This window comes from Phalacrocorax aristotelis, chromosome 2, assembly GCF_949628215.1.
Source record: "Phalacrocorax aristotelis chromosome 2, bGulAri2.1, whole genome shotgun sequence".
Taxonomy (NCBI): Eukaryota; Metazoa; Chordata; class Aves; order Suliformes; family Phalacrocoracidae; genus Phalacrocorax; species Phalacrocorax aristotelis.
This window is the reverse complement of record NC_134277.1, coordinates 26,154,356-26,180,359: the sequence shown is the minus strand read 5'-3', so window position 1 is coordinate 26,180,359 and position 26,004 is coordinate 26,154,356. Positions and strand designations below refer to the sequence as shown.

Here is a 26,004-nt window from a genome sequence, read left to right as displayed (position 1 = left end):
GGGAGCGGGGCGGAGACGGGGCGGAGCGGGACGCGTCTCGGCCGTGGGGCCTGGGCGCCGGGAGGATGCAGCGGGGAGGGGGCGACTGCCGGCACTACCGACGAAGGCAAGGAGGGAGGGAGGGAGGGAGGGAGGAAGGAAGCAGGGCCGGGGCACTGCCCGTCACCCCATGTGGGGCGGTCTCGCTCCGCGCGGCTACAGCGTGAGCGCCCCTCACCCCCTCCCCGGGGCCCGGCCGCGACCGGAGAAGTTCTGGGGGCGTTTCCCGGCCCTGAGGCGCGCAGCGGCGGGGTGGCTGCTGCCGGAGCGGGCGGCACCGGCGGCGCGGGGCTCGTTCCCGTCCCGTCGTGCTGGGGCGAGACGGTGCTGCGGAGGCGGCCGCCGCGGCTCCCTGTGCGAGGCCTGCTGTCGGTGGGGGGCGGGCGCGGCGGCCTCCCTCACGGGGTGGCGCGGCCGTGTGTCCCCGCGGGGTGGCGGGAGCCGCCCTCTGCCGCGCCCCGGCGGGTCCCGGGCTGCTGAGGCGGTGCGGGAGGCGGGCAGGGCCGGCGGCGCGGCGCGGGGGAAGCCCGGCTGAGGCACGTTCTCGAGACCCGCATCCGCTGGGACGGGGACGCGGTGCTGGCACCTGGGTTCGGTTCGGGTCAGTTCTCTGGTGGCGCCTTCTGAAGCGGGTCGTTACTGTCATAGCCTCACGGTGCCGCCCTTCTTCACCTTCTGGTTTTGTGTTCTGGGCTCACGTCGCGGCTCTCGGGGCTGTTTCGCAGGCATCCTTTTGCCACTCTGGACTTTGCGCAGAGCCCTGGCAGAGGGAATTCACCCGCTGCTTGTTCACCTGGCCATCACCTGCCACCCGGGTGGCCCAGCCCTGCCCCTGCAGGTTCCCTCCACACAATCCCGACCCAAACCCAGTATATCCCAGTGCCTGTAAGGAAACCGAGGGAGCATGCCTTTCCCAGCTGCCCATAAGGGGTGGTTGTTTCTTGTTCCTTTCAAACTCTTTAATATCCCAAAGCATGAGCTCCCACAAGTCAGCACGTTGCTTATTTAATGTTTCTAGATGCTACTGTAATGCAAATCAATAGATGTTTCTATTCAGATGTTACTCTTCAAATACCACCATTAAATTATCCAGCTAATGTGTTTATCTTAACTGAAGATGAAAATGTGCATGCCGTTATTTATTTTGTTTTGTTTTTTTTTTTTAAATATGTTTTCAGGTAGTCTGATCCCAGCAAAAATATTGGACTAAGGGCATGGGAATCTGAAGATCTCTGTTTCTCCTAGAAGAGGTGAGGAGGCTAGAAACAGTAAAGGTAAAAATCTTTGTGGAGGGATTAATCTGTAAAAAACATGTGCTTACTGATGATATGGAATGAAAGAGGGTTCATTTGCAAATGAAGAAAACTATCATCTGGAAGGTGCTAATGGCCAGACATGACCTTTCTCAAATCTGATACGTGAAGTGATTTAGCCTTAGGAACTTTTTCCCTATCATTTTAATAAAATTTTATGATTATAAGAATTGTCACTTTGAGTTAAACAGAAGTGTAAGGAAAGTTTTATTTTAAATCTAAAAACCTGTGTCCACTTTTTGCAAAAGCTGAAGACTTATTCCTTTCAGAAGCTCTGTGCTTGAATGAATTGGGCACCAGTTTGCAGCCCCACTGAAGTAAAACTAAGTAAATTAATCCATATGATAATTTATTTGTATCAGCTTTGTTACTTGGGCTGTAGGCAAGACTGTTCTACCCCCTAATGGGAGTAAGGGGAAGGAAAATGAGGTATTTTCGGGAAATCCTTGTGGATCTCATAGAAATGCAGTACTTTGTCATAGCACACTTTATAAATCATAGTGCTTGTCACTTTAGAATGGTTTTCTTTTTCAATTTCATATATTTTTCAGGGTCCTAAAATTCTTTGGCCTTTTGCCTGGCTTGCAAAATGGGGAAGGTAGTTACAAAGTGAAAAAAAACCAAACATTATTTTTATTTTAAAAGTGGGTTAGAAAACAAGATCATTTGTATTAAATCTATCTGATGTGGGATTTTCCCTTTTTATGAAAAGGAAGTAGAATTATGTCAGCCATTATTATTTCTCCAGCTAAAGAACAATAAGTGAATAACACCAAGTATCAGTGGATGTAATTCCTGCACACTGAAGGTTAGCATGCTGTTGGATTTTTTTTCTTTTTTTTCAGCTGAATCTTTACTTCCTATTTATTCATTGTTTCCAGTGACAAAATAATCAGGAGAGATGGGAAACCCAGAAAACATTGGAGATGCATATGTTGCTGTGATTCGTCCAAAAAATACTGCTAGCCTGAATTCTCGGGAATATCGAGCTAAATCCTATGAAGTAAAACTATCTAATTTTTTTTATTTATTAACATTTTTAAAAATAATAAGTTACAGTAAATATGTAATAATATAGGAGAAGAGAAAATGACAATAACATTGCTTAAATAATGTCCATGTATGTCATATACCTACTATGCATTGCCCCATCATTATAGTGTTTGAACACTTCATGGTTTTGTAATATCTGTATATTTCATGTCATTTCAGGGCCTTCTGGCCTGTGGGCTGCTCAGTACAAGGGTGCAGCTGTGTCTTATTCTCTTTAAACTTACTGTTATGGCGGTCATTCTGACTTTGCCATCCTGCCCCTCCACATTCAATACTTCCTGAATTTTGTTACTGCTTTTCCAGTGATACAAAAAATATAACAAAAAAAGAAAAAAAAAAGTGTTCTGTACTCGTTTCAGTTGTGCTTAAACTCCTTTGGTTTCATTACTGTTTGAAAGATTTTGTTGCTTGAAGTTCCCATTGAAGGACAAAAGAAAAAAAGAAAGAAAGTTTTGTTGGAAACTAAACTGCAGGGAGGCACTGAGATAACCCAGAGCATCTTGGATTATGTATTAGAAGCCACCAAACCAATTTCACCAGCCAATCAGGGTATTAAAGGTAAAAACATTTTAATCTGATTTATTGTTGATAGCTCTATAAACATAATGTTAAAATTAAATGGGCATGGAAGGGTTGTGCAAAAGCATGAAATTAGTTTAAAAAAAGAAGGTATGTTTTGAGATTCATCAAAAAACCCCAAGCCAAGTATACAGCTAAAACCTTTAATTTACCTTTGTTTCCTTTTACCTTCTAATCCTATAAAATGCTTACTAAAAGAATTTTATTAAGTGAAACTTTGCCTGTTTTTACTAATTCTTCACCTCAAATTGAGATTTATAGCTAAACTTCTGGTAAATCAGATTGAAGTGGCTTTTTATCCTTAATTTCAGCTAAAACTTGACTTGAACTAGTGAATTGATCACTTCTAAAGTCTGTTCTAAAGCTAGCATTGTTCAGTATCTACATGAAAATATTTCTGGCATAACTGTATCACTTATGGGTATAATTCTATTACTGCATTTTCTTTTTCATTGCTGTGGCATAGCTGGTCTAGCAAACAACCTCACACTTGTGCTGACAAAAACTGTTGTAGCCAGCGTATTTCATTTGCAGATTGGTATAAACTGTACTGACTAAAGCGCTTTTTTTTGCTGTGTACCTCATCTGTGCTTTGTAAGTGTAAGTAAGGTTATACTGGGAAGGATGTCAGACAATGCAGTGCTAACAATTTAGAAAAGGAATAGCTGCTGCATGGTAAAATGTTGCGGTGGCAATAACTGGAGTTGGGTGGACTTAAAGCTAGTTGAGCAGCAAACATGAAATAGCATAATAGCATGAGTACTCATTGAGGAATGCCTAGTAAAAGCAAAGCCTGTCTGCTTCTTACACGGTTTAGAGAATTTTAAATTGACTCAGGCAGAGGGCTGAAGCATTAATATGCACAGCTTAGTGTGCCCTCTAGTAAAATAGGCAGCTGAGGTCAGAAAAGCAAAGAAAATGCTAAATTCTGTAAGGCTGCAAGGGAGAATAACATGGAAAATACTGTATTAGCACTACATGAATAAAGCGTTTCCCCTAACGTGGAATGTAGCATGCAGCTATGCTTTCCCATTTCAAAAATAATCTTGTTTAACTTAAAGATAGGTGGTTTAGGGGGTGGATGCTACAAAAAAATCAGGCATATAGAAAAGTTGCTATGAAAAAAGGGGTACAGTCATGTCACTTTTGATGTTCATGGGTATATACATGTTTACATTCTTTTTTCATAAGTATTTAGATTTTCTTAGCTTGCTTTACATTATAGCTCATAATAATAATAATAATTTTTTCTTCCTAGAAATTAGGAAGATTGAGCCTGGTAAGCTTTTAGATAGCCAACTCTAGACTGGTTTCTTTGTTTTGTTGGTTAATTAATTATTTGGGTTTTTTCTTTTAATACTCTGCTAGGAAAACGTGTGGTGTTAATGAAGAAGTTTCCTCTTGATGGAGAGAAGGCAGGCCAAGAGGCATCACTTTACATCGTTCCAACTGTTGTGAAAGGTAACGTTGAGCATAATTTCTCAAGTTGCACCCATTTTAGCAGAAGTTCAGTTGAGGGTTTATTAAGAATTTTTATGAATATGAGATATGGCTTTTTCTGTATTTAAACATTAGAAGTTGAATTCAGGTGGAAACCTCTCTCTGAATACTTTAAAACTTGAAAAAGTTACTTAAGGAAAAATCCTTGGTTTTAATGTATTGCCTTTGTTTCTGTAAAAAGAGCACACTTCTGTTTTAAGCTGTGTTTGTTCACTTGATTATATTTCAAAACATATGCATTAACTTGTATAGAACTTACTGAATGCAACTGTAAGAAAGACATCCTATTCAGTTCAGTGTTATTTGCTCAGAGAAGAATGCTTATTGAAGTCTGTAAACAGTTTTGTTTGAATAAGGAGTGGTGAATAAAGTCTTTAGAAGGCAAAGTAAATTGCTTGACAGGGAAGTATTTTTTAAAAAAGCCTGAAGTAAATGTCTCTGTGCTTTTGGGGAAATGCCTTCATTTTTGCCTTACTGATAGGTCTTAAGGATAAAAACTATCAAATAAATACCTCTTCTAGTCCCAAGTCCTATTCTTTTTTTTTTCTTGCAACATTATACATCTAATTCCTCAGATGAAGCTGATCACACTGATGGAAGAATAACTGAACACTTTAAGGTTTTTGAGGCTACCCTGTTGAGTTGTGAATTCTAAGGATTGTACGTAATATCTATCAATTACCATTTAATAAAAATTAAGTTACTGTAGTCTAAAGCTAGAATATACTCTCGATTAGATAGGAATGTGTAACTACAAAAGATGCAGAAGGGAAGATAAGATTCTTAATGTGTCTTCAGAGTATGTTTCCTTTTTAGATAATACGAAATACGCATACAGTCCTGGATGCCCTGTGTTCTACTGTTTACAAGACATCATGAGAGTATGCAGTGAATCCAGCACCCATTTTGCTACGCTTACTGCAAGAATGTTAATTGCCTTGGATAAGTAAGAAATGCCATCAGTAAAAATACATTAAAGTAGAAGTTAAACAAGATAATTTGTAGATGTAGCACATAGTTTTTATAGCATTCTTGTGACTAAGAAGGAAATCATTGTGATTAAGAAGGAAATCATTGTGATACCATGTTATTTTCTTCAAGTTTATCAGAAACTGGAACATTGACAGCATATTTCTGAATCTTTTTAAAAATCTTTTGCAAATTGAAGAATGGTGTGCTTATGTAAATCAAGTGGCTTTTTGGAAGTTCCTGCTCACATTGAAGATTTTGTAAAATCATATAAAATACTAATGATTAATCTGTAAGTGACATAATTGCCATCTGTAAGAGTATTTGCCAGAATGCAGTAAAAATATCTTGTTAATTATATACCATTATGACTTGCATTTAAATTAACCCCCTATTTACAAAGGGAGTGCATGTTCCCCAGCCATACAAATTTATTTACAGTAGGGAATTAACTTTCAGGAAAGTGATTAGTTGTTTAGCAGTTTGAAAATCGAATATGTGAGTAGTTTTTTGGTCTTTATTAATGTACCCTTAACACAGAAATACCAGACCTACTTACGTATGAACTTATTTTCATTAATAAAGTTAGGTGAAACTTTTGGCTAACATGAAAAATTATAAGTTACAGGCTATTGCCTAAAAAGGTTCTGTGTCTAGGGTTTTTACTGTTTATTAGTAGAGTCATATTTTTTCCATGTATACCATTGTGCCAGTCGTTATATTTATTTGCTGCTTAATGAGTGCCCTCAGACTCTAAGCCCTGCTTAAGATGTTTTACCAGCCTTACAGTTGTGAGAGAAGCCTTGGAAGTATAGTAGAAAATAGTTTATATTGATTATTCTTTATGTACCTAATCTGAAACAACATTTTTCAAAGATTCAAACTACCATAACTAATTTATCTGCCAGCTGTTTAGAGAAAATGCCTGAAAATACCTCAGAGACCCAAGAGGGTGTTTATAGCACGATGATCACAGTTTTACAGTCCTCCCTCCCTCCCAGCAGGTCTACGAGTAAGTGAAGAGAACATGGCTTATGCAGCGCATGATAGCTCGGATCTGGGACTTAAAAATCCAGGCCCGAGCCTATGCACTGAACTTCAGGCCATGTTCTGCCATCCTTACACATGGTTCTGGGACAGACAAGATCCAAGTGGGCTGTCAGTGGATCTATCTTTCCAAAGGATGTACTTATCTTTCTTCTGTATTTCCAGGCTAAATCACTAAATGGAATTATTGTATTCCAACAACGTACATGTTTATCTCAAGCTTGTGAGAAAGTGTGTGCAGAAACCTTAAATACAAACCTGGCTTTAGACCCTTAGTTAAAATGTGCCCCATTCAACATCACACTAAAATAATTTAGCAATTCAGTGAAAATTTATTTATCTAAAAATCTTGAGCCCTCTCTTGTATTGCATATGTGGCAGGAAAAAAATGCAGCAGGTGTACAATGCTGAAGCTCCCCTCTAGCTCAGGGTAAGAGAGCTCTAAAGCCCTTCTATACTGTCAGTAGGGGTGCATTTAGAAGACCATATCCTTCAGCACAGCTTTGTGAAAAGGTAGGTGGTAACCTATGTGCAAGAGACTTGGCAGTTCGGAAAATACCAAAGGGCCTTCTGATTTTTTTGCCTTTTCCCACCTCTCCCTAAGGAAACACATGAGTTAGAAGGCTTAAGTCAGCACAGATACTGAGACTTCAACTCACCCTTAAACAAGCTGCTTTAAGTTTCAAATTTTGTATGTTGAGAGTAGTAATAATGATAAACTGAAAGTAAATGAACTGGTGGCATGTTGGTGTGGTGAAGTGTTTTGGCTGTAAACAATGTTACTCTTACCTTAGCTTATAATTTCCTTTCCTTTGAGAGTTTGCATCTGCAGGAAATGTGTTTGAGCAAATACATTTGCTTAACTATATTTGGTTAAAAAATTTCATATTTGGGGATTAATGTAGTGCTATAAAATTGGCTGTGCACATTATAAGTAATAATATTTTTTTAATTAAAACATGTGATTATCATACGTACAACCCTTAATCAAACCAAATAATGGATAGGCATGACCAAAATAGTCCTCTTCTACCTGAAAATTAATTACTTGCCTGTTCTGTCCTGCAGGTGGTTGGATGAACGGCACACCCAGTCTCACTCCATTCCAGCTTTATTCAGACCATCTCCTCTTGAGAGAATTAAAACAAATGTAATAAACCCTGCCTATGCTATAGAACCTGGTCAAACAGAGAGCTCGTTACACATGGGTTATACTGCCCTGGAAATAAAGAGTAAAATGCTGGCATTGGAGAAAGCAGATATGTGTATCTATAATCCTTTGTTTGGATCTGACCTTCAGTATACCAATAGGGTAAGAACCATATTTTCATTTTATATTTGTGAAACATACATACATTTTCATTTTACAGTTCATTCATTTATTTGATATGTGTGTGCTTTATGTTTAAAATAATCAGATTTCTTTTATTACATGCTTACTGCTAAATGGTTTTTCAAATCCTCACGTTTGAACACCATTCTCTTTAATTATAAAATGTTACTATAATAACTTCAGTTTCAAGAGAATACCCTGCCTAGATGGAGGATTATTTAGCCAAATCTCAGTAAGATATTTTTTAAGTTGTGTTTAAATTCTGTCTTCACAGGTTGACAAAGTGGTAATAAATCCATACTTCGGCCTTGGAGCCCCAGACTATTCAAAGATTCAGATTCCCAAAAGAGAAAAGTGGCAACGTAGCATGAGCAGTGTCACCGAGGACAAGTATTATGTTACATTCCTTTTTCATTAATGGATAATTCTGTTTTGGTATATTACAGTAGTTCTTGGTAGACTTGGTCAGGATAAGATTCCTATTACTTTAGGGCTTTACTATATAAATGCACATTTAAAAAAAATCTCTTTGAAGTCTTGAAGTACTCAAACACAGCAATTAAAGGACGGATCAAGAAAGGTTTAAATTATAAATATTAGAGAAGCATTTCTTAGCATAATGAATACAGCTGTGGCTTGACTCCTGCACGATGAAAATAGTAGTTGTATGAATATTGGCACATTTTAGCTGCACAAGCTTCGTTTTTATTCTTCACGTAGATCTACAGTTAGTGCAATATTAGTAATTTTTAAAAAGTCTATGTTTTCAACTGTTAAAATATTTCTGAACTGTGTTTTACTCCTGTTTCCCTTTTAATTCTTAGGGAACACCAGTGGGTAGATGATTTCCCTCTTCACCGCAGTGCTTGCGAAGGCGACTCTGATTTACTAAGCCACCTTCTGGATAAAAAGTTTTCTGTTAATCAGTTAGATAGTGACCACTGGGCACCTATCCATTATGCGTGCTGGTGAGTCAGATGAATGTAGTTTTGCCACTCAAATGCATTCTTGCTGTCATGATTCTTTAGTGCTAATCATTGATTTAAATTATCTTACAGACTCAAAACTGAGAAACCAAAAAAACTCTAGACTTTTTACGCTTAGACTTTAATATATGTTAGTGTTACCTTCTGAGGAGAAAGATTGCTTCAGGTTTTGAGATAATTTCAGTCTGAATTAGGAGACCAGGTGTGGTGATCATATCAACAAACACTTTGCTGTCTCTTTTATTGGTCCTGAAGCATCTGTTCTAATTCCTGTTGGAGACACTGGGTCTAGTTTCGTGTAGTAACTCTTACAGTCTTTGTTGGTTAAAGGCCGTGAGCAGTTTTACAGCACAGTAATAGCTGAGCTGAGCATGTTTTGGTGATGGTCAGTCTTTGAGTGGGAAGCTGGACTAGGTGATCCACAGAGGTGAACTTGTCTGACTGTATTATTATATATATATATTGCTACACCTACCCAAACTTAGCTAGTTTGAAGCAAGGTTCACTTTGTCTATAATGAACACAACAAATGATTACTAGACCAATGGTTACCAAAGAAGTGCAGAACTGATACTAATTTCTACAAACTTAATGATGTTCTGTTGTCTTTGGTACCATTTCAAATCTAAAAACTCTTGAGCATGGAAATAACACTTTTCCATGTTTAGGGCTATCTGAAAAAAAAGATTTGATTTTACATTTGTTGTGTCTTTTCTGCTTTAAACCTGGCTGCAGGTATGGAAAAGTTGAAGCCACTCGAATGCTGTTGGAGAAAGGGAAATGCAATCCAAATCTCTTGAACGGACAACTTAGCTCTCCTCTTCATTTTGCTGCTGGAGGTGGGCATGCTGAAATAGTACAAATACTACTAAATCATCCAGAAATTGACAGAGTAAGTTCTGTTTGTGTATAGAAATAGCAGTTTTAGCAACAGTTTCTAGCTTGTGTATGTGAAATATTTTGTGTCCAGATCACAATGTGTAAACACAATGATCCTGTTGAAAGATTACAAAAAAAATGGTTAAATATTTTTCATTACCTCTACTTTTCCCATTGTATATCAATTAAATGTTTGAACCCTAGGATCAAGTATTTTCATTATAAAAAAAAAAAAAAGTGTAAATGTTTACCGATCTCTAGTGAAAAAAATGTATTACCAGTGTTTCTGTTTATGTTGGTAGCACATTACTGACCAACAAGGAAGATCTCCACTGAACGTCTGTGAAGAGAACAAACAAAATGAGTGGGAAGAAACCGCAAAACTGCTGAAGGAAGCCATAAATAAACCTGTATGAGTTTATTTTCTAAATAGTTTAAAGTTTATAACTGGTTTGCAGATAAGCATGTAGAAGTAGAAGAGCTAGACTCATTTATCACTGTTTTTGGAAACGTGCAGTATACTGAAATTGTTAGTGTAAATATAAACAAACTGACATTTTGTGTCTTTGAATGTTTCTGTCTACATTTATTGCTCAAGAAATACATGTAAGGTTTTGAACATGATGCTTTGATTTATTTGTAGGAGCATCACATCAGCCACAGATTTTATGTCTACTTTTGATCATACAACCATCAGCTTTCTTTATGCATTGTCATCTTATATATGTAGATAAACAGGAGCATTCATCTGGCTAAATGTAGGCTTCTACAAAATAGGCTTTGCATCAGTTAGTCAGTGTAGGCTTCCTTGGCAGTCAGTGGAGATCTAGCCAGGATAGTAAACAAAATTCATGGCGCGATTCCTCTCATCCTGAAGTAGATGTAAGATTAACCGAATGATACAAAATCACTTGTTTCTTTTCCTTGACTTCAGATGCAACTTGTCTCTCTGTAGGTAGGTGGCAGTAAACCTGTCAATTTTTCAAGATGTTTTAAATTATCTTCATTTCACTCTATGAATGAATCTTCTAAAGTAATTCTTGAAGAAATTGACCTACTTTATTATAGAGATCTTATGCAGTTGATCAAATGGCAGATGTGTGTCTAATGACTCTAAAAGACTAATGCACACATTTTAAGTAGATTTCATAGCATAATAGGTGATATTGTCACTTATTACTGTTGAATTAATGTTATAATAAAAAAAAAAGAAATTGCTGCAGTAGGAGTTACAGAGAGTACTGCAGCAAAAATAGACTGATATTTTCCATTCCAGCCTCATTTTCAGTCAGTTGTTATTTTCCAAGGCATTCATCTTTTTTTCCAGAAGTTTTTAGGAGCTTAGTTCTTGATGACTAAATAGATTTAAAGAAGGGAAGTTACAAATTCCTACAACTTTTTTATTCGAGCAGCTGAAACATTTAACCTGTTAGATGAAAACAAGAAGTTTCATTGACCTACAACTTGTGTGTATATGCTTTAAGCACCTGAATTACGTTTAAGTACGTCTTTCAGGAGGCATACTCTGGGCCCGCATGCAATTCAGTGAAAGCTATGGGAGTTCTGAAGGGGAAAATGATTTATTATTAGTAATACTACAGAAGTGCTAAAAGATCTTGGTGAGATTGTATTCTTATTGTACTGGTGTCTGTGTAAAGGGTGGTGCTTCCCTCTGAAAAATAAGTCTTTTTAGTATAGACTAATGAGGGGAATAATTCATAACCTGCCAATAATGGTGAGGTGGACATTTCACGATATGCATAGGCAGTTGAGACCAAATCCCTCAGGGAGCTTTTAAATGCCTACTTGCATTCGAGTTCAACAGAAGTGAAGTCCTCAAAATATCAGTAAGATCTTTCTTGGAGTTACTGTGGTAAAAAACACAGTATAAGAACTTGCACAGAACATGAAGCAAGCAGTTTTGATAAATAGTGAATATGCAGGAGTTGTGCGGTGTTCTTTTTCTTAACAGTATGGATGTCGCTGAATTATGGTAAAGTTGTTTTCCTCTTCAGAAGCACCAACAGAGAGAATTTTAACAAGTTCTTTGTTTAATATATTTTAATTTTTATGTAGTATGAAAAGGCACGAATTTATCGTATGGATGGGTCGTATCGCTCTGTTGAGTTGAAACATGGAAACAATACTACTGTACAGCAGATAATGGAGGGGATGCGTTTGTCTCAAGAAACACAGCAGTACTTCACTATCTGGATCTGTTCCGAGAACCTCAGTAAGTAACAAAGAGGATCATTATACTTGAGAGTTTATCATAGCTATTTTTATTTCTGCTTGCCTTTAGAAAAAAAAAAAAAATTTCTTAGGAAAATAGGAAACATGGTCTCTGACAGTTCTGTATTAACCTCTTTCTATCAGCTTTTAAAAGCCCTACTTTAGTAGCTAATCTGTATCTAGACAGCCTGTTAATACACTTTGTCCTGCCAGAGACTGTAATCCCTGTAGGTCTCATTCTTTGTATCTTTTGCATGGGGAGTGAAACCAATTTTTATATTTCCTCTGCTTAAGCTTTCCTCCAGTAGATTAACTCCCAACCTTTACAGCCTGATGTCTCCAAACTGCGCTTTCAGAGCTACAGAGTGCTTCTCCATTTCAGCCATTGTTTTGGGTAGTACCCCCGATAGGTCTGACCCTGTATCACTGTGGCATCTAGAATGTATTTCATCTAGGAAGATGAGGCTAGTTTAGATTGTCTTTCTGTTATAGGGCACCTCTGCTCTCATAGTCCTTACTGCTAACTCACCCTAATTTTAGTGGTATTTTTCTTCCCAGAGTATCTGAAATTGGATGCATGTAGGTTTTTTACCAATGTTTAATCTATTTAAATCTAGTAACTAAGGTAAAGCTGATTTAATGTTGTTTTTCATTAGGTCCTTTAATCATATGAATTTTCATGTGTTTTGCACCAAAATGATTTTTTTGATAAGCAAGTTTTCAGATTTATTTGGTGGAAGGGAATTCTTATGCAAAACATCATTATTACATTTGCTGTGTTTTTTGGTATTTCTGATCTAAATAGAAAGTATATTGTAGTTTGAGCTATGTAGCAAAAGATAACTAGAACCATAAAAGAGTCGATGATAGTGATTGTGTTTTGTCAGAAAACGTGCTAAATAGTACTGCTTGCAACAAGGATAGCTATAGAAGACATAATGGGTTTACAATGCACGATTCAGGCCTGGTAGGATGCTGTGGTGTCAGTAACATTAACACAGAAGCCTTGCATTTAAAATTGCATTTACTGTTGTCAGTCTTCCATTATATTGGAATACATATACATTTTTTTATCTATAAAAAATTGCAAAATTTTATCTATAAATATTGCGGGAAATCTTCATTCTTTTTAATCTTTTTCTCCCAATGTCACACCATTTGCCTTGTTACTTTGCTGTATGTCACAGTTAAACACAGATGTTAATATCTGGAAGCAAAGGAAGTATTTCAGTGTTGAAGTCTTACCGCTTGTGCCTTTTCTAGATATGTATGTTATGTTTTACTCAAATCATTGAAGTATTATCCTTGCATTTGAGGGGAAGAGATTACTCTCTGATACATTGTTTAAAAACAAGTAATTCTCTAGGTGCTTAGCCTAAGTTTGAAAATGAATCAGCATCTGATTTACAGCTTCAAACAACTAATGGACAAGTTTCATTATAAAATGTATTTCTTGTAGTTTTGTGTACAACTGTAAAGACTATCCTTTTCTTGTTTGTAGGACAGATAATGTTTTTGTGTTTGAATGTAAGGTGGATAAGTTGAGTGAGCAGATTATTCTCAGTTTTTATATAATGTGAAATGTCACAATGTCAAAGCCAGAGCAGTGAGGATGAGGTAGATAGACAGCCTCCTAGTTCCTCACTACTAGAAAACAGCCAAGCAATAATCACAAGGACAGGCAGGGTAAGCGAATGAACATAATTGAAGGTATGGACTCTAGTACATAGTAGGACTGTAGCTGCAAAGCTCTGTATGATATCTCAGCTCTCATATATGCAGGAGAACATGAAACATTGAATGACTGTAGCCTTTTAAGAATCAAGATATTTTACAGATTGAAAAAAAGAATGAATGTTTTGAAAATTTTATGGTTTATATACATCCAAAAATGGCAAATACATTTATAAGGTAAACTTTATCTGTATTTTTCTGTCAGAAATAAGATTGTTGGACCTTGTATTTCTCCCATAATAATTGAGACAAGTCTCTAATATTTTATTATTATGTTTTTAAGGTCTGCCTTAGTGTTCCACTAAATTTTTAAATACAACTTCATTCTTGAGGGGCTGAAAATAACAAAGGTTCATCGCTAGTGCGTTTAATGAACTGATGCTGAGAGTTCTGTCAATAAATCCATATTTTCAAAACCTTTTATATATAGCAGTTTAGAAAACATAGGGGGAACTTTGTTAATGAGTCCTCTGTTTTAGATACTCTGGTTTTGGTGCCGCATTTACTCACATACATATATATATATATATGTGTGTGTGTGCGCGCTAGGTTATTCTGTTTGTTTATATATAAACAAAACCTGTTATTTTTCAGGCCTCCAACTGAAGCCATACCACAAGCCTTTACAGCACATTCGAGATTGGCCTGAAATATTCACTGAACTGACAAACTTGGATCCTCAAAGGGAAACTTCACAGCTTTTCCTGAGAAGAGATGTGAGACTTCCACTGGAAACAGAAAAAAAGGTCTGCACTTGGAAGTGATAGCATGAAATCATGGTTGGAGTCAGAACACATTGACCATCAATACTCAGGGTGTTTAATGACTGTAGTAATTTCAAAACTTATTTAAACCAGAACACTCCTCTCCCTTGCTGTAATAGTTTGAATCTTCAGGTTCTTCCCTCCCTTCCTCCCTCCATCGCGCCCTACCCTGGCCCTCCTTCCTTTCCCCTCTCTCTCATTTCTCACCTTCCCAGCTGTTTGGTTTATTATAAGTCTGTGTGCCTCAATTTCTATCTATCTGTCATACAGCTAAAAACAACCTGCCCAATTTTCTTTCTCTTCCTTGTGATGTGATTTTTTTCAGATATTTAATTGGTCAGTTTCAATGGGATTATTCAAACCTATTATTCAAAATGGACTCATGGTGGGAAAAACCACAGTTGTCTGTATTTCTGAGACCCTTTTCATTTGGCATGGTAGGCTAATCACTTTAATTTGGAAGCGTGTTAGGTCAGTGAAGGCTTGAAATAAGTCAATGAGTATATGTATGCTTCAGTCGGGATCACACCTTTGTCTTCTGTCTCTGAATTGTTGAGAAATTATATTTATAGTTTCTAAGCTCATTTTCTTTTACAAAGAAATCATATTATTTAAATCTTTTTAACAGATTGAGGATCCATTAGCTATTCTTATCCTTTTTGATGAAGCCAGATATAATTTACTGAAAGGTTTCTACACGTCACCTGATGCCAAGCTGATCACATTGGCAAGTCTGCTTCTACAAATAGTCTATGGAAATTATGAGAGCAAGAAACATAAACAGGGCTTTCTAAAGTAAGTATGTATGTTTGAAACTTAAAATTATGATTTTAGATTAAGTATTTTCAGATAGCACTCACTATGGAACTCTCAGATTTTAGGTATGATTTATTTATTATTTTTCTCCATCACTGAGCTCTAGTTCAGAGTAATCACATAATCCTTGTAGCATTAATAGAAGCTGGAGGTGGGGTCTGAAAAATGTATGTATTATTGCAGTCCCAAGCAGAGGCATGGGGGTTCTGTATTCTGTAAGTCTATACTGACATACAGTAATACCAAAAAGAGTAACAGTAGTCACGTGAATGAAGGGTTTTGACAGGACTGGACTTTGGACAACGCTGAAGAAACCTCTTACTATGTCCAGTTAGGCCAACTTCTGGGATTGGCTTTCCTCCCTCTTTGAAGGGGACAGACCATGCAGAGATATTACTTCCGTTCTCTCATTTGTATGTGAACCGCTAGACTAAATTGGTGAGACACATAGCACCAGTACGGCTCTGCCAGATGATGCTTTTCTCCCCTTCTGTGTGCTTGCCAGCACAACAGTAGCTGAGCTCTTTCTGGGATATGGCTTTTTCCTCCCACATACGTTTCTACATCAGTATCTGAGCACATCAGGATTCCAGTTCTCTACTGTGCGCACCATCATTCCACCCCTTACTATCTCCACCTCAATTCATTCATGTAACAGCAGCTGTGCTATTCCAGAATGCTACTATACTTCTTATCTCCTCTCATCCACAGCATCACTGGAGCTGTCTTGGCTTGCTTGTTTTTTCGTTCTATTCTCCACCCTCAGTAAATCAGGGTGCATTTTCTCCTACAGTTACACTGATGTAAGTGTGGGCTGCCTCTGAAAGGCCTGGCTGTACTGACTGCACTTACTTGTTCCTTTCTCTTCCTTCTGGTAGGTGTAGAGACTGTACCATTACAGAGTGAGCTGAGTGAATGGGCTCCCTGACTGGAAAACTTTTGGGTGGGCTGTTTGGTAGGTTCAGCTGTCGACCCATCTTGTCCTGCAGTTGCACAGTTGGCAGACGAGCATAAGGAGAGCTGGTTTTGAGTGGGACTGCCCAGACCTGCAGGAGTGTGGAGTTAAACACAACTTGGTTTCACAAGAAACTACCCCTGTTGAATCCCAGTGGCTGCAGGGTGGCGTTCCTTTCAATAGTGGGGCAGATGAGCAATATGGCTATAAGTTGATCCTGCTGAACGGAATTGTCTGTAGACAGGACTCTGTAGACAGGACCACTTGGAAAGATAGTTTGGGCCAGAGAGAAGAACCCTGTGGGCATTTGGGCATGCTTTCCACCCATATTCATAGAATCATAGAATGGTTTAGGTTGGAAGGGACCTTTAGAGGTCATCTGGTCCAATCCCCCTGTAGTGAGCAGGGACATCTTCAGCTAGAACAGGTTGCTCAGAGCCCCGTCCAACCTGACCTTGAATGTTTCAAGGGATGGGGCAACCTCCACCTCTCTGGACAACCTGTGCCAGTGTTTCACCACCTTCATAGTAAAAAATCTTTTCCTTATATCTAGCATAAATCTACCCTCTTTTAGTTTAAAATTATTAACCCTTGTCCTGTCAAAACAGGCCTTGCTAAAAAGTGTGTCCCCATCTTTCTTAGAAGCCCCCTTTAAGTATTGAAAGGCCACAATAAGGTCTCCCCTGAGCCTTCTCTTCTCCAGGCTGAACAACCCCAACTCTCTCAGCCTGTCTTCATAGGAGAGGTGCTCCAGCCCTTGGATCATTTTTGCGGCCTCCTCTGGACCCGCTCCAACAGCTCCATGTCCTTCTTGTGCTGAGGGCTCCAGAGCTGGACGCAGCACTCCAGGTGGGGTCTCACCAGAGCAGAGTAGAGGGGCAGAATCACCTCCCCCGACCTGCTGGCCACGCTCCTTTTGATGCAGCCCAGGATATGGTTGGCCTTCTGGGCTGTGAGCGCACATTGTTGGCTCATGGGCAGCTTTTTGTTCACCAGTACCCCCAAGCCCTTCTCCACAGGGCTGCTCTCAATCCCTTCATCCCCCAGTCTGTATTGATACTGGGGATTGGCCTGAATCAGGTGCAGGACCTTGCCCTTGGCCTTGTTGAACCTCATGAGGTTCTCACAAGCCCACCTCTCCAGCTTGTCCAGGTCTCTCTGGATGACGTCCCGTCCTTCTGGCATGTCAACTGTACCGCTCAGCTTGGCGTCATCTGCGGACTTGCTGAGGGTGCACTTGATCCCACTGTCTATGTCAGTGATGAAGATATTAAACAGTACCGGTCCCAGTATGGACCCCTGAGGGACACCACTTGACACTGGTCTCCGTCTGAACATTGAACCATTGACCACTACCCTCTGGATGCGACCATCCAGCCAGTTTCTTATCCACTGAAGCCAATTCCTTATCCACTGATTAAAAAATAATATGTTGGAAAATATCTCTGCTCTTCTTCAGAGAGATGAAAAGATATATATTCTGAACTTTTTTGTAGTAGACACAAATGTTTATCAAAAGACTGGTCATTTGAAAATTATATCCAGGCTGTTGTTTGCATGAGTGTATCCTTGACCTTAAAGATCCAGACACATTGTGCTGTGCAGGGTTTTTGATTGGTAGATCATATGTGCAGTTACTGACAGATATAGTTTAAAAATGACTAAATAGTCTCAAAAACCTAGTGGTGCAACCTAGATTAATTATGCATAAAAACAAGTTAGCAAAGGCTTTCTTTTACTGTTTGTTGTTTGGTTGTGGGTTTTTTAAAGGCACTTTATATAAATACCTTCACTTTCATATTATATAATATTTAACTTTCATGTGGGAATTAATGGGCCATGTACTTGGTGGCGCTGAATACAACAATGAAGGGAAGAGCACCTATAAGCTGTCATCTTTTCTAAGTGTGTAATATTCTGGTATAAATGACTGTGTATCATTTTGGCTTCCAAACTGGAATTCACCAAACTGGTCTGTAATCAAGTGAGAGTCATGTGTTCTGCTAACATTTTCTGGTTGTGCCATGTCCATGATGCATGACACAAAGTGTATAACACAAAGCTGGATCTCTGTTAACTGAGAATTACACTCTATCTTAGAAGCCTTAGCTTACGTTTCAGGAATGCTTTCACCTGAAGAGGCAAGATAGGGTAGGAGCTGACTGTCTAGCTCAGTACATGACTTGAAGATACAAACTGGCAGACATTGTTCTTTCTCCTTACTTTGTTTAGTGAAGAAAAACTTTTTTCTGCTTTGTTTTTCTCTTAGTGAAGAAAATCTTAAATCTATAGTACCAATCACTAAACTAAAAAGTAAAGCTCCTCATTGGACAAACAGGATACTTCATGAATACAAGGTGAGATAAGTAATCAAATAGTAAAATATCCTGTCTTAAACATTTTTGACTGTTTGGTTGTCAGTTAATGAACAAAAATACTGGTATATAAAGATAGAAATGTGTATGTTCTGAATGTTTGGGATGGGCTGTTGGAATGCTGTTTTTCTTGTACAGTTACAGTAGATCTGTTTATTAGAATATAATTGTCATCTCTTCCTTTATCTTCAGTGTTAGCTGTGTATTGGGAATACTGCCAATTCAGGCATACATGTGAAAAAATCTACTCTGTCTTATATTTTCGCATCTGCTTGTAGTGATAGAACTACAGAGTCCTTTTTGCCAGTGTAGCTTGTATGTTAGGGGTCTGATAGTGCTGCTGACGTGTGCGTGTGTGCACACACACAAACTCCTTTGACTAGAGCAGTTAATTGAGCAAAATTTGTAAATGTGGACTTGGGCTGTTTCTGTAAAAGACCTCTAACTGAAGGGCTATGGATTCCAAATGGCACCAGAGGCACTTCAAGGTTAAATTCATGACCTCTATAAAAAATTTTGGAGAAAGTGAGGCATGTCAGCGAACTGTACTGGCCAGTGTGCATCACTAAAAGTAGCTGACAGGAAACACTGCAGAGGTACCCATGGAATGTTTCCAGGCCTTGCGCCTCTTCTGAGATGAGGTTACTCAACCATAAACTTTCTCTTGGTGCCTACGCCTTTTTTGTCAGAAACCAGCAGATCATTCCTGTTCTATGTAATACAGATGAAGGAGGGGATGATGGTGGTCTTTCTCAGACTGTGGTATAGCAGAAGGCATAGCAGAGTAGTCTCTACTCTTTCTTGTATCAGACAATATGTAAGAATGAGTATAGCTTTCTTGACTTCTGTTCTTAAGCCATTATTTTGGGGTGTGGGGTATTGGAAGGGAGTTGCAATCTTTTGCTCCAAAAATATTAATGTATTTTACATTTTTTAAATGGCTGTGTAGAATTCAGATAAGGTGTAAGGCACAGTGTGGATCCAAAGAGGTTGGTCCCATACACTACACCCACAGTCACGACCTCCAGACTGTTGGACTTGTGTCCTCTCTCGTGCCTGTGCCTTCTCATCTCATGTATGGCCCAGCCAAGTTTTTTGTTTGTTAAGGTACTTTACATCAGTCTATTTTGAATCAGGAGCACTCTAGTGATCGCTCTGCTCAAGGGGAAGAAACAGAAGCCTGTCTCATTCTGAATGAGGGCTCCACTAAGGAAAAGAAAACTGCACCTCTGTTTTCCTTCTAAAAGAAAAGATCCATTATTTTTGGGGGGAAGGTACTTGCTCATCTTACCATGCCTCAATGGATTGAACCCCTTAAAGGAGGAAGAACGCTTAGTGTAAAGGATTGTGATGCATTTAGTGCCAGATGGGTGCGTAGCTGCTTATCCCTGATGAGTCCAACATACTTCTGAGCGAGGCCAAACTGTGGGGCCCTGGAGAGATTAGGTGTCCGTGGCTCAGATTTCTGAGGCTTGTACAGGCATCTGCTTTCTGCCTCAGACTCTTTTGGCATTTGAGCCTTCCTGTGGTTCTAGGGCTTAATTTAGATGTAGGAAGACAGTTGCTGGGAAAGTACTTTGGGACTACTAGCCTAGTGGGAATTTCTCTAAATAGTGTTTTTTCTTCAAATAACCACAACTATTTGGGAAGACTTGTTGATTGCTATTGTTTCTTTATTTCTAGAATCTCAGCACCAGTGAAGGCGTAAGTAAAGAGATGCATCACCTTCAGCGCATGTTCTTGCAGAATTGCTGGGAAATTCCTACTTACGGAGCAGCTTTTTTCACAGGACAGATATTCACCAAAGCAAGTTCAAGTAGCCATAAAGTCATCAAAGTGTATGTAGGAGTAAATGTAAAAGGGCTGCACCTCCTCAACATGGAAACAAAGGTCAGCTTAAGTGAACTGCCAATGATAACTGCTAAGCTTAATTCTGTTCTCTTAAATTCTTTGTGCCAGTAGTAATTTCACATCCGACTATTTTGGTTCAACTTGGCTGAAGATTTCCAAGACTTTAAGATCTTTATAAGGCACTACTAGTAGGAAGCCTTGTATTTTTACACTTGACTACTTCATAAGCTACAACTAGGTTGTGGAACATACTGTTCTAAATCAGAATTCTGTCTAAGTGAACTAAGGAAAGTTCCATTTGCAAGTATGGAGAATATTTTCTGAATGACAGTTTCCTACCTTTCATTGCAGGCTTTACTCCTCAGCCTAAAGTATGGTTGCTTTATGTGGCAGTTGGGAGATGGAGATACATGTTTTCAAATCCACAGTCTGGAAAACAAAATGAGCTTTATTGTGCATACCAAACAGGTAAGCAATGTCATTTTTCATCCTTTATGTTCAGTTAGTTTTTCCTAAACTAGATACATGCCTCCTCTCTTGAGACTGACCACCCTAGTACAGTATAAAAGAAGCCCAAGCCAAGTCCCCACAAAAATTATCTTAAAACTTTCTTTTTAATATTTCAGAATGTTTGCTTGTTTTCCTAGCTTGTGAAGCCTTTAGGGTTCAAAATACATAAAATGTATCTGTAATCATTAGGATAGACTTTTTTTTTTAATCAAAACTGTTTGTTTCATGTGTGTAGTCCCTCAGACTCTCTAAGCATAATTCCAAATATAATGAGAATCACAGAGTTTGAGCTGGTAACTTTGCTGTCAAGACTAGCAGAGTTTGGGATTGAGATCTGTGAAGGCAGTGTTACAAAGCAGCTTTACTGCAACTGCTACCAGCAACTTTTGATGGAGTTTGTGGACGTCTGATGGAGAATGCTTCTTTTACCCATGGTCTACATCATTGGTAATATGCCATGTTAAAATGTGTTGTGAAAAAATTACAGCTTTGAGTATCTTGCATACTTTGACAGTAGTTACTTTTGATTCTTATATATTAAGGTGGTTATGGGGCAGTGATTGTATATTTTGAAAAACACTTTCTGGTATCTGAGAAAAATCCAGGTTTTATTTTCCTTATTTCTAAGATTATGCAACTTTTAACTTATTATCTACTTAATTGCATCATAGCTCTGAAATGGTGATAGAATTTAATTGTGTACCTTTATATAGGCAGGTCTCGTCATAAAACTTCTGATGAAATTAAATGGCCAGTTAATGCCAAGTGAAAGAAATGAATGATGGAAATGAACAATAGTTACAAAACAGCATCTAACAGCTAAGCAAAAACCAACTTATTTCTCATCATAGCAGAGGACTTCCACGTACATGAATTTTACACAACAGAAAAGTCAATTTGTACAGTTTTTTAACTTTGTGTAGAAGCTGCATGGTTGATTTTTTTAAAAAAACCTATACAACATACCTATTCTTTTTATAAATATTTTTGTGTTTCATATATAAGCTATTGTAGGGCTTGAGCTTAACCAGTAAAGCTAATGAAATGTAAATGGTTTACTGAGTTGGATGAGCACGAATCAAGTAAGGCCCTTGTCCCCAGAGGATTATGGGACTGCCACTGCCATTAAACGAGCCTCAGTTAAACTGTTTACCTTTTGTGTCATTCTGTGGAACATCAAGGAGGTCGTATATGTTACAGTATTTTGTAGACACTATTTTTAAGATACTGTTGATAAGTATGCTTAAAAGACCAGTTAGACCTTCGAGCAGCTACTTTTGATAAACTCTTGGTTTTATTTGATTTCTGACAAACGTTATAGCTGGCTTTATTTTTACTTTTAACTTTTTTGTCCATTGTATTCATATTTATTCTAAAATATTGCATGAGGATGTCAAAAGGGAAATACTTTAAATCATTCAGAAGCCATATTAAATGTTTAGCATGTTTGGTTTTTTTTAAAAAAATGGATTTTTAGTTTTGCTGTGCAATATGAAATGTGTATATGGAGGACGGGGAGATACAGATTTACAAATGAATCTTACTCAGAGGACTTGAGAAAGTTTAATAAATCTTACCCTGGATTGCAACACATCTGCGGTAATGAAAACTCATCTAGGAGGTACTAAATTATTCCTGTTAAACTTATTTTCCTACTCATTACTTCAATTTCTTGAGGCTACAAGCAGAGCAGGATGCAAGGAACTGAGATGCATTTTGTAAGTGTTATGCCTGCTCTCTGCAGAGGCAGGACTGGGTCTCAACAAGTTGGGTCCCAAGTGTAAGGTGGGACCCTATGCAGCCTGAAACATGTCCTTGTAGATTAAAATAGTATTCATAACACAAGTCTTCAAAATTTCTGGTTGTATTTCAGGGTTTTAAGTGCACTTGACTATTTCTTCTGTGTAAACTGCATGCTAAAACAGTGTGCAATACTTTGTAAAAAAGTTTTTTTAAAATAAAAGCGCACCTGCCTCTAATTTTTTAAAATAAAAGATGAAATGAGTGTTAGGAACTGTGCTGTTGTGTAGTAACTACTCATACCTTCCTACTAGTAAGTGCAGTTTAAGAAATTAAAGTAGTAAGCAGTTAAAAGTGAACAGGAGACTCTTATATTTTGTAATCTTCTTAGCAAGCTATACTTTTCTACTTTAACTTCGCTGGCGCAAATAATAACAGCGAATCTTCATGGATTGTTACATTTTATTTAAGGTAAACAGTGCAAAGGTCAGGTCCTTCATAGTGCGTCCCTGCTCTCACTGGACGCTGCTATCAGAAATACAATTGTCTACATAGCACTTTGTTAGATGATGAGAGGAAAAATATTAAAATCTGTCAGTTGCATATTTAACAATAGTATTAATATGCCTTATTGCTGTATAGTTCTTTCTGCTAAATTCTTATTTATTACTACCTAATAAATTGTTTGCAATAGTCATGTTTGTTGTTTTTATTATTGCAGCCGGCATGAAAGTGCCACCAAATGTCTTACCAAGCAGGTGTTACTTCCAAAGACCAATGTTTTTTAACAGGCTCATCTTTACAAGCTATGAAGGAAGATCATCAGAAAGAATCATAGGGAGAGTCCAATGGTAACTACAAATTTAAAGTAGTACACCTTGGAAACCACCCGGGAGTTCATCAGGAAAACTGGAAACTGCTAGTCATGGCAAATCAGAAGCTTGCAGCTGTTGTGTGTCAGTGGAGTCATTAAGCAGCGAAAGCCTGGTTACGCAGTCCTAGCAGGCTTCTGGCACCTGGGTACGTAGGAGTTTAAAGACGAGTGCCATCTTTTCATCTAAAAGTGGGGAAATGTAAAATCCGAACAGAGGGGAATCCAGTGCTGTAGAGACAGGCTGCTAGTAACAATCCTCTTATCTGTACCGAACAAAAAAAAAAAAAAGAGCTGAAAAAATGGCAAGTCTGAAAATCAGGCCCTTGTAAGCAAGAGACACAGCTTGACTCCTAACGCTTATCAGATAAGCAGTTTTAAAAAGTGAGTAACTGTATAGCTGATGAAGCAAAGATCTGAGTAGAATACCCCAGCTAGGCACAGTAAGGCAAAAGAGCAACTGAAAAGTTAAAACTGAAAAACAGGCACAATTTTATCAAGCAGAATGATTAATGCTCAGGCGAGCACTTAGAGGACTGTCCACCTGTAAGCGCCAGCCTCGCCACAAGCATGGAGTGGGCCCATCTAGTAGCGGGTGCCTTTTGCTGTGGTGAAGCGAACCTGCACGGTTCGAGGTTGAGCAATGGGAGAAACTCCGGTAAAACTCGAATCACCCACAAATCAATCTCCGGCCTTAAATTTACAGACCCTCTTAGGGCTCTGGCTCCAGCTCCGCAGCCTGAGGTTGTGCCCAGGACAGGGGCGACCAGTGGTTGCGGATGTGGCTCTGGGGAGGCCATGCTGTGTCACCAGCACCAGGGCTTGGTGTGGCAGCGGCTGAGGTGGGTGCTGAGATGGGGTGCCAGCCTCCTTCCCCATCCCCCGGTCAGGAGCTGTTTGAGTTCAGGCGCTGGTTCTGCCAGCAGCACAGGGAAGGCAGTGGCTTGTCTGAAAGGAAGGCCTCGGTCCTGAGGGAAACCCCTCATGTAGCCCAGATGTCCTCCTGCTGCTGCTGCTTTGGTGACAAGGAAGGGTTAGTCTAGAAAGGTAGGGGTTTCCCTACTATTGTTACCTCGCAGCTAGATATGTTTCAGAAAATAGCCTGTTATTGAAAAGGTGCAGGTACAGCCTCAACAGAACAATGCACATGGTTTGCAAAGGTTCCACTTGACCGCGAAGCTTTTTTTATTAATATGGAGTAAGGATATTATAAAAATTTTACAACTTTACCCCATCAGCAGGAAGACTTATGCTAAAGAAACTAGGAAGAAATGTAGGTCTATTTGAGGGAGACATGTCTGAAGACTTACACCATAAGATGGTATAAGGGGAGAGGGAAAGACCAACCTTTGATTTGTCAACTGGCAATCAAGTGAAGTTGGAAAAATACTGTTTATGGTGGTACACCACTAGTGCAAGAGAACATAAGTTTAACATAGTAAATTTAAACACGCAAACAGAGCTTTAGAAAACCATGGAGCGTCCACTAAGGTGAGCAGTGTCTGTTGTCCGAGACAGGTCAGGCTATTCTATGAAATGTCTGGTGACAAGTCACCCACTTGTATGTTTTGTGATCTGTAGTCTACTGTCTGGAAAAACAAGGTATTAAAGTAGCAAGCACTGCAGTAAAGTAATCCATTTTTGGGCATAAACAGAAGGGGGAAGTTCACAAATGTGGGAGAAGTCTAGTTTTTTATCAAGATTTCTTAAAATGGCCAGCTCAGTCTACTAATGTTAAAACATTCCATATAGATTTCTCACTTAAGAGTTTGGTATCTTAAAAATACTAGTAAGAATCAATTAGCAACCCAGAAAAAGGAAGAGTGTCTCCAGAGAAGGAAGAAGATGAAATTCCAAGTGGTCTAAATACAAAAGGACTAAACAAAAGCTTTCATGAGAGTCCAGTTAATGATGCCAGCAAAGACTAATTACATTCATCAGAGAATCTTAAAGTAGCTGACCTAACTATGAAAAGGTTGAATGATATTTCACACAGAAGTGCTGAAGCAGCTGGCAATGAGGAAAGCCATAAAATGATGAAAAATAGATCAAGAAGTAATTATCCTGAAGGTATGAATGTGAATTCTCAGCCGAGATAAATGCTGCCACAATGCCTCAAGGTATCGTCCTCACGCGTGTTTATCCCCCACCGTGCTGCCACTCGCGGGCTGCGGCACGAGGAAGCCGCTGCAGCCCCAGGGGGCCGAGTGGTGCTTCAGGTGAAGGAAGCGGAGACCGCGCAGCCCACCGCGCCGGGCCGCGCACCTTGCGGGAGCGGCGGCAGGAGGCCGGCGGGGCCCCGCTCCCCGCTGCGCGCTCAGGGCCCGCCCCCGACTCCCCGCCCGCCCAATGGTGCCCCTCTCAGCCCTGCAGACGCCGTCACCCCGTGCCGCGCGGCCGCCGGTTGGCTGAGGCGCCGGCTATCGTCACATGGGCAGAGATCAGCCCAGCGCGGGGA

At 39.2% G+C, this 26,004-nt stretch overlaps 1 protein-coding gene across 5 annotated transcripts; it reads left to right on the top strand.

Annotated features, from left to right (window-relative positions):
* On the top strand, positions 1–23,370 carry KRIT1 (KRIT1 ankyrin repeat containing). Of its 5 annotated transcripts, none has more exons than XM_075082818.1 (18): positions 1–106; positions 1,218–1,289; positions 2,234–2,355; positions 2,804–2,963; positions 4,353–4,445; positions 5,301–5,430; positions 7,569–7,812; positions 8,108–8,223; positions 8,658–8,801; positions 9,555–9,711; positions 10,001–10,108; positions 11,775–11,931; positions 14,259–14,410; positions 15,057–15,223; positions 18,469–18,556; positions 20,258–20,464; positions 20,777–20,893; positions 21,649–23,370. In XM_075082818.1, exons 3-18 carry the CDS (start codon positions 2,254–2,256, stop codon positions 21,715–21,717), a joined length of 2,211 nt encoding a protein of 736 aa, XP_074938919.1. In that variant the 5' UTR covers positions 1–106; positions 1,218–1,289; positions 2,234–2,253; the 3' UTR covers positions 21,718–23,370. The 5 variants fall into 5 exon arrangements, with proteins under 5 accessions (XP_074938919.1, XP_074938922.1, XP_074938923.1 ...); XM_075082821.1 differs by having other exon boundaries at positions 12–106; positions 2,198–2,355; XM_075082822.1 differs by having other exon boundaries at positions 12–106; positions 1,218–1,313; positions 2,198–2,355.
* Positions 23,371–26,004: the final 2,634 nt, after the last annotated feature.

Bases quoted from the DNA above. Each gene is read 5' to 3' on its own strand.
- KRIT1 (XM_075082818.1), top strand. From the start codon at position 2,254: ATGGGAAACCCAGAAAACATTGGAGATGCATATGTTGCTGTGATTCGT. The intron at 8,224-8,657 runs GTATTATGTTAC...TTTAATTCTTAG, and splicing joins AGCAGTGTCACCGAGGACAA to GGAACACCAGTGGGTAGATG. The intron at 14,411-15,056 runs GTCTGCACTTGG...TCTTTTTAACAG, and splicing joins CACTGGAAACAGAAAAAAAG to ATTGAGGATCCATTAGCTAT.